The sequence below is a fragment of the Equus przewalskii genome, chromosome 31 (genome assembly GCF_037783145.1).
Source record: "Equus przewalskii isolate Varuska chromosome 31, EquPr2, whole genome shotgun sequence".
NCBI classification, from domain to species: Eukaryota; Metazoa; Chordata; class Mammalia; order Perissodactyla; family Equidae; genus Equus; species Equus przewalskii.
The window spans coordinates 29,762,389-29,769,690 of NC_091861.1; the positions used below are offsets into that span (position 1 = coordinate 29,762,389).

Genomic DNA, 7,302 nt, shown 5'->3' on the forward strand with positions numbered 1-7,302 from the left:
AGAAGGACAATGGTTACCAAGGGAGCACTAGCTGAGGCCCCCAGAGATAAATGCTGGGATGGCACCCCACCCTGCTCATGCTCCTAGGCTTAAAGGAGAACTCTGACTTCCAGCAGAAGACACATGGTGGCAACAGGCACAGAGTCATTAGACAGGCCACCCCTAACTGCAATGTTGATGAGGAACCTGGGGCCGGGGGGGGGGGGGGCGGGAGTGGCAGGGCTTTTTAATATATTTATTTTCCCTCTCCCTCAATTTTTTGCCTCCTCTAAAGCCCTCAGAGCAGTGGGAATCAGCTTCTCAAAGTGCATGAGCAAGAATCTACAAGTGAAAATTTGGGTGGGGGTTTAGGAATAAAGGAAGATGGGCCTCTCAAGTATGCAGGCAAAGAAGGCAGGGCTGGTCTCCATGGTTGAAAACAGTGGTGGTTCCTTATAATAAAAGGGCTAAAGTTTATTGAGTGCTCGTGATATGCTGGGCATTTTTGTGTGGATGATCTCCTTTAATCCTCATAAGAGCTCTTGAGAGTAGCCATGATTATCTTCATTTTCTAGATAAGGAACTGGGGTTCAGAGAGGCTGAGTCATTTGGCCAAGGTCACATGGCCAATAAGTTTAACAGAACCAGACTCCAGCCCAGGCTGTCTGAGTCCAGAATCTGAGCTCTTCACCGTCACTCACATATTGCCTTGTCTGGTGACTGCCCAGTCCACCTGGCTCTGCAGTGGCCCCTGCACCTAGCAGAGTGTTTGTTGAAGAAATAGACCATTCGCCAATGTCACATAATCCCTGATCATTAGTAAGTTAATAAAAACTTGTTGGGCACGTTCTCTGGGCAGGTACGACACAAAGTGCTGTAGGTATAGCCTTGAGTAAAACAAAGTCCCTGTCCTTCAGGGACTTATATTCTAGTCTAGTGGACAGAGATGAGAAACACAGACAAGTAAGATGGTTTCCGGTAGAAATAAATGCTGAAGAAAATACAATACACGCTAGAGTAATGAGAAATGAGTTGGCGCTAATTCATAAAGACAACTCTTTCAAGGAGTTTTTCTGTGTAGGGCTGCAGAGGAATGGGAAAAATTTGGAGAGAACATGAATTCTGGGAAAGATTTCGCTTCTACCCGTCACGGGAAGATAGCAGAGCTCCTTCTCATAGTGCCAGGAAGGGTCCAGTAAAGGGGGAGAAGCGGATGGTGCAGAGGAGAGAGGGCAATTGCAGGGAGGAAGAGGATGAGGGGGAGTGGGAGCCAGTGCACAATCCTCCCCCACACCCCACACCCCCCCCCCCCCCCGGGGGCAGGAGGATGGTGGTGAGATGCAAAGAAGTGGAGGAGGGGATGTTCTCTTTTCTCTGTTAAAGATACCAATGCTGGTCTTCAGGATGCATAATAATTAATGGCTACCAATTACTAAGCATGCATCGCCCACCTGTGAGTCCTGTCCACGCGTACCTCTGATGATGCGGAGGAGGTGGGAGGACACAAGAGTAACATCACAGAGGGAGCTTAGCTCAAGGGAGGAGAACTGCTCTGCTGGGCCTCACTCTCTCTGTTCATGGTGCCTGGAGCCACTGGTCCCTGGCACCCCAGCTCCTCTCATTCCTTCTCTCTCTTCTGCCTCTTCCGGAAGCCTGTGGATCTCAGAGGGCTGAACGAGGGAAGTGCTCCCAACGTGACTGGTAGATGACACCCACTGGAGGTGCAGAGGGGACAGAGCTGTGCCTGTGGAGTAATCGTAAAGACTTTTTATTCAGTATGTGTATCCATGTGTTTCTGTTCTAAAGAAAAGAAGCCTATTTCTTTTATATAAAGTGGTTTGTAGCTGGATCACCTATCTGACTAAGAGTCCTGGCTTAAGGAAACCAGGTAAGGAAAGTTCCATCCATCTGTGAAGCTTTACTACCGTATACAAGCATTATTTTTATAACTCCCATCAAAATGCTAAATGGTGAAGGGAGAGAAGCATGTTGACCTCCGCCAAAATACTAAACCGACAGGGACCCATGAAAATGGGGAGATTAGAGAGTACCGTAGTCTCAGGAGCACAGAAATGACTGACGACACTTTCCTTTGTGTACTGAACACGCAGGGAGAGAAGCAGGAGTGGGTGACCAGACATATTGATGCCTTTCCTCTGATCATTTAGAAACAATCAGAGAAACACACCCTCACTGGAGAAAAGACACAGGAAGAAAGCGGCACACGAGGGCGTTTGAGGCTGAGCCAGCCGGAATTCCAATAGCCCAGTACTCACGAAAGGATGTTTTTTGCACTAAGTTAACAGAATGATGTTCTAGTCAGGGTCTGTGAATAAGATTAAAGATTGGAATAAATGAAGGATATCCTTTATAAAAAAGTAAGAAAGGCACCAAATTGCTTAGCACTTAGCCACACTTCAACTATTTTAATAGTTTGGCTTTTGTTTAAAAAGCAGGGGTGAATGGGGACCATGTGTTTTCTGAGATAAACGGGCCGTGTCATGGGAGCCTCAGCTGACCCTTGTCATTTTGAGAAGGGAAAACTTGGGGAAAGTTGAATCTCCAGACAAAGCGATAAAGGGAAGGCAGCAAAGGTCACAGGCCAGGTGACCTGCCTTCCTCAGCACGGGTGAGGCTATATTCCGCCAGGTTCCCAGCCCAGATAAAAAGGCAGCCTTGGGAAATAAGTTAGTGATGATGAGCAAGGACAGAATATGGGGGTTGTGAGGGGAAGACTTCCAGGGACAAAGGGGAAGTTCCAGGCATGGACGAGCTGGAGAGTCCCCAGCCGCACCTGTGGACCTGTTGCTGTAGGAACCCTACCCCGTCGCAGACAGCATGCGGTGTTCCATCAGGCGCTGCTTCCTGACCTCAGTGGGCATCGGATTCCTGTGGCTCTTCATCACTTTGAAAGTCCCCACGGAAATTGAAGATGACCAAAATGTGATGACAATCCAAGGCCAGGTAGCCACCTTTGTTCTCGGCCTGGGACTGAGGATGCAGGGTAGGGATGGGTGGACAGGCAGATTCTCAAAAGGGCCTGTACCTTTTCACATGAAAGCACGAAGCTCCAAAGGGAGTTGTGGTATGGACCTGGACCCACTGGTCCATAGAGAAGCAGCATTCTCCCACCCCCCGCCACCATGTTTGTTAAGGTAAGGAAGAGAGCGAATACTGCTTGAGCTCTGGGTACTCTGGCCAGTGGTCAGACATCCTGAGGACATGCCAGGCTTCCTCTAGGGAGAATGATCCACTCCACCTCTTTTCCTGGAAAAGCTTATGGGATGCCACTAGGGGCTAAACTCTGTTCTTTTTGTGAAAGCAGGTATATGATGTGCCTTTGTCAGTGTCCCAGGAGGACAGTTATAGCAGAAGGGAGGACCTGAGACCACTAGAAGAGTGGCAGAATCTCACCTCCAAATACATGAAAAAAATCCAGCAGAGACGAAAGAGTGAGTTCCAGTGAGGGGAATGGGGCACCCCAGGGGAAGCAGGGCCATCAAGAGAAGTGTAGCTAGGAAGGGAAGAAGACGGGGAGGAGAGGCAGGACCCTGCCCAGAGAACTGGAATCCGGCAGACAATTCTTTCCCCTCCAAGACGTCTATATATCAGGAATGACGAAGAGGAGGAAAAGATAGAGTGAGCTGTTGTAGGAGAGTGGAATCATGGGATTAGAGAGCATTTGGATTAGAAGGAGACTTAGAGTCGTGTGGTCCAAATTCCTCGGTTTTATGGATCAGGAACTAAGCGCAGGGGTAAAGGGACTTGCTCAAGGTCACACAGTCAGTGTCAGAACTGGGACAAGAACCTTGGGCTCCTGACTTCTAAGAGAAGTGCTTTTGCTAATATATCTTCTTCAAAGGAGAGCTTTGAGAAGAGGAACTGCATAAAAACAAGAAGAATTATAATAACTATAATAATAGCTAGCACTTACTGAGCACTTAAACCACGTGCCACAAAATTCTGGCTTGAAGACTCAGAGGGACCCAAGGGACTCAGCATCACCTAGCTTAGTACTTCTCAAACTTTAATGTGCACTCAAGGCACCTGGTGATGTTGTTAAAATGCAGATTCTCTTTAACTACATTTGAGGTAGGGGCCCAGATTCTGCGTTTCTAATATGAAGCTGATGTTGCTGGACCAAGGACCTTACTTTGAGTAGCAAGGATCTAAGCATCCCCTCTGCCGAAAGAGGGGACAGACGGGAAACAGGAAGAGAGAACGTCCCAAAGAGCATCCCAACCCCTAACCCTGTGATGGCCCTCACCACCGGCGCACGCTGACCAGTGTCCCTCTCTTCCCTCTCCTCAGCATGGCTGATGGTGGGCGTCTCCTCAGTGCCACGACCGGACCAAAACAGCCTCTCGTACACACTGCTCTCCCTGTTCCGTGCTACCTCTAAGATTGAGCAGAAGCGTCTCACAGTGCTGGTCCACCTGGCAGATTCTGACCTCACCTGGCTCAGAGAAACCACTGTCCATATTTCAAGCCTCTTCAGCCCACAGATCTTGGCAGGACAGTTGTTGCTGATCCACGCTCCATCTGACATCTACCCCACTGTGGATGATGTCAGGGACAAGGCCACTCAAGCGGAATTCTACTCCAAGCAGAATATAGATCACGCCTTCCTCATGAGCTTTGCCACAAAGCTCTCTGATTACTTCCTGTTACTGGAGGACAATGCCTTTTGTGCCCCCAACTTTGTCACCCACATTCATTGGAAGGTGAACGCCATGAGGTCTGACCCGTGGGTGATGCTGGAGTTCTCCAATATGGGCTTCCTTGGCAAACTCTTCCACAGCAGGGACCTCCCTGTCCTGTCCCATTTCCTTCTCCTCTTCTACAAGGAAAAGCCCCTCAACAGGCTTATCCCTCATTTTCGTACCCTCCTGGCCCAGAAGAACCCCATCCTCTGCAGACCTTTCCTCTTCTACTACAGGATCTCCTACTTCACCTATAATGACAGCCAGAAAGCCACCCCAGTTCGGAAGAAGAACCCGTATGGTCCTGACAACCCACCTGGAGCCATTTTCACTGACATGAAGGTGTTTGATGTTCATTTCCCCTGGGAGGCCTACACTCTGGACGAGTCCTTCTTCTGGACCCACAATGTCAGTGCAGGGAACCACCTCACCGTCATTTTGAACCATCCAGTGAACCTGAACAGAGTGCAAGTCCTGACAGGGACCATTGTGGATGGAAAGTATGCCCTGGAGAAGGGGCAAGTGGAACTGGGCTACGACCCCGAGGGGATGCCTCAGTACTGTACCAGCTTTGCTGTGCTGGGCCATCTCTTGGAAGGGCAGATGGATCAGGAGGTATTTCTGAGAAGTCTGAGGTACAACGTGAGCTGTGTAAGGGTGGTGGTGAAAGCTAATCAGCTTGGTGGTCTCATTATCAGGCACATTCACCTCTGGGAGGAAAATGCCAAAGAGGCAGAAGCAACTGAAAGTTGGAGGTAAATCAGTAAGGGTCTGAAAAATTAAAATCTTGAAGCCATTTCATTCTATCCCATGTGACATGGTGGAGACACAAGGAAACAAGGGGGAGAGAGAGAAGACTATGGTTCTTTTGGTGCCACCTGATGTTAGCAGACCTATTCCTTCCTTTTTCTAGCCAAACGAGTGACTCTTATATCCTTTTCTGGGGCAGATATTGCTTAGCCAATTTGGGGAAAGGCCTTGTTCAGTCTCAGAATCTTTAAGTTCCTGGGGCACCGAGATCAGCACAAATATAGGGTGTGTGTGTGCATACGTACACTTACATGTTCACACATAGTCAGAGGTATAATGTCGTAACGGGAGGGTGAATGGGGAAATCATGGGGAGTCCCTAGAATTGACATCATAAGAATCCAAGAAAGGGACTCTCATTAGAAGTTGAACTCTGAAGTTCAGGAAGGTAGCAGAGGGACTGATAGCCCTAAAATTAACCCCATCACTCCACCCTTTCAAGCTGTCTCGTGGTGCCAGTCCAGTTCCCTCCACCTCACAGACAGGCTTGGGCACAAACAGTTGGAAACTAAAGCTTCATTTTCTCGTCAGCAATTCACTCCTTAACTCCCTCCCTGGCTTCTGCATCTACAATGCTACTGAAACTCCTCCCTACTGGTAATGACAAAAACAGTCAAAACCCAGTGGTTTTCTTTTTCTTTTTTTTTAGATTGGCACCTGAGCTAACATCTGTTGCCAATCTTTTTTTTTTTTTTCCTTCTTCTCTCCAAAGCCCCCCAGTACATAGTTGTATATTCTAGCTGTAGGTCTTTCTGGCTCTGCTATGTGGGACACAGCCTCAGCGTGGCCTGATGAGCTGTGCCATGTCCACACCCAGGATCGGAACGAGTGAAACCTTGGGCCACTGAAGCCAAACATGAGAACTTAACCACTCGGCCACGGGGCCGGCCCCCAGTGGCATTTTTCTCAGATCTCATTCTTAACTCTCTGCAGCAGTACACAATACTAATTAGTCTTCCTTCTTGGAACAGACTTCTTCCTTGACTCGGGATTCCTCCATTCATCGGATATTTAGTGATACCTACTATGTGCCAGGCACAAAAAAAGCCCCTGTTGGGGTTAAGTATAGGTTCTTTTGGGAACAAAAAGCTGCTGTTCCTAAAACATTCTTGTGGGCTCAGGAAAGGCTTTTGGAAGATGTGACCTCTAAGCCCTGACCTGCCAGATAGTTGGAGAAGATAGCCAGCTGTCGTGGGAAGAAGGGCAGGGAGACTTTCCAGAAAAAGAAACAGCCTGCAGAGAAGTGAGCCAGAGGTGAGAAAGAACACGGCTCATGTGGGAAAACACAAATCATTTAGTGAGACTGGAGAGAGAGGGCAAGCTGGAGTAGAGTGGGACAGAAGCTGAAGCCACAGGACTAAGAAAGGACAAGCTGAAGAAGGACCATAGGGGTCAGCGTGGTGGCCAAGTGGTTAAGTTCGCACGCTCCACTGTGGCGGCCCAGAGTTTCACCAGTTCGGATCTTGGGCACGGACATGGCACCGCTCATCAAGCCATGCTGAGGCGGCATCCCACATGCCACAACTAGAAGGACCCACAACTGAAAATACACAGCTATGTACTGGGGGGCTTTGGGGAGAAAAAGGAAAAATAAAATCTTAAAAAAAAAAAAAGAAAATGAAATCATACATCTACACACACTTGTTCACAGCAGTGTTATGATAATCAAAAAGTGGAAACAATCATGGGGCTGGCCCCGTGGCCGAGTGGTTAAGTTCGCGCGCTCCGCTGCAGGCGGCCCAGTGTTTCGTTGGTTCGAATCCTGGGCGCGGACATGGCACTGCTCGTCAGACCATGCTGAGGCAGCGTCC

At 48.8% G+C, this 7,302-nt stretch overlaps 1 protein-coding gene across 3 annotated transcripts; it reads left to right on the forward strand.

Moving 5' to 3' along the window:
* Positions 1-1,499: 1,499 nt before the first annotated feature.
* LOC103555111 (alpha-1,3-mannosyl-glycoprotein 4-beta-N-acetylglucosaminyltransferase-like protein MGAT4E) lies at positions 1,500-5,478 on the forward strand. 3 transcript variants are annotated; one of them, XM_008526485.2, is made up of 4 exons: positions 1,500-1,867; positions 2,794-2,943; positions 3,305-3,431; positions 4,291-5,478. In XM_008526485.2, exons 2-4 carry the CDS (start codon positions 2,818-2,820, stop codon positions 5,439-5,441), a joined length of 1,404 nt encoding a protein of 467 aa, XP_008524707.2. In that variant the 5' UTR covers positions 1,500-1,867; positions 2,794-2,817; the 3' UTR covers positions 5,442-5,478. The 3 variants fall into 3 exon arrangements, with proteins under 3 accessions (XP_008524707.2, XP_070458330.1, XP_008524706.2); XM_070602229.1 differs by having other exon boundaries at positions 1,537-1,867; positions 2,835-2,943; XM_008526484.2 differs by lacking the exon at positions 1,500-1,867 and having other exon boundaries at positions 2,693-2,943.
* The last annotated feature ends 1,824 nt before the right edge of the window (positions 5,479-7,302 follow it).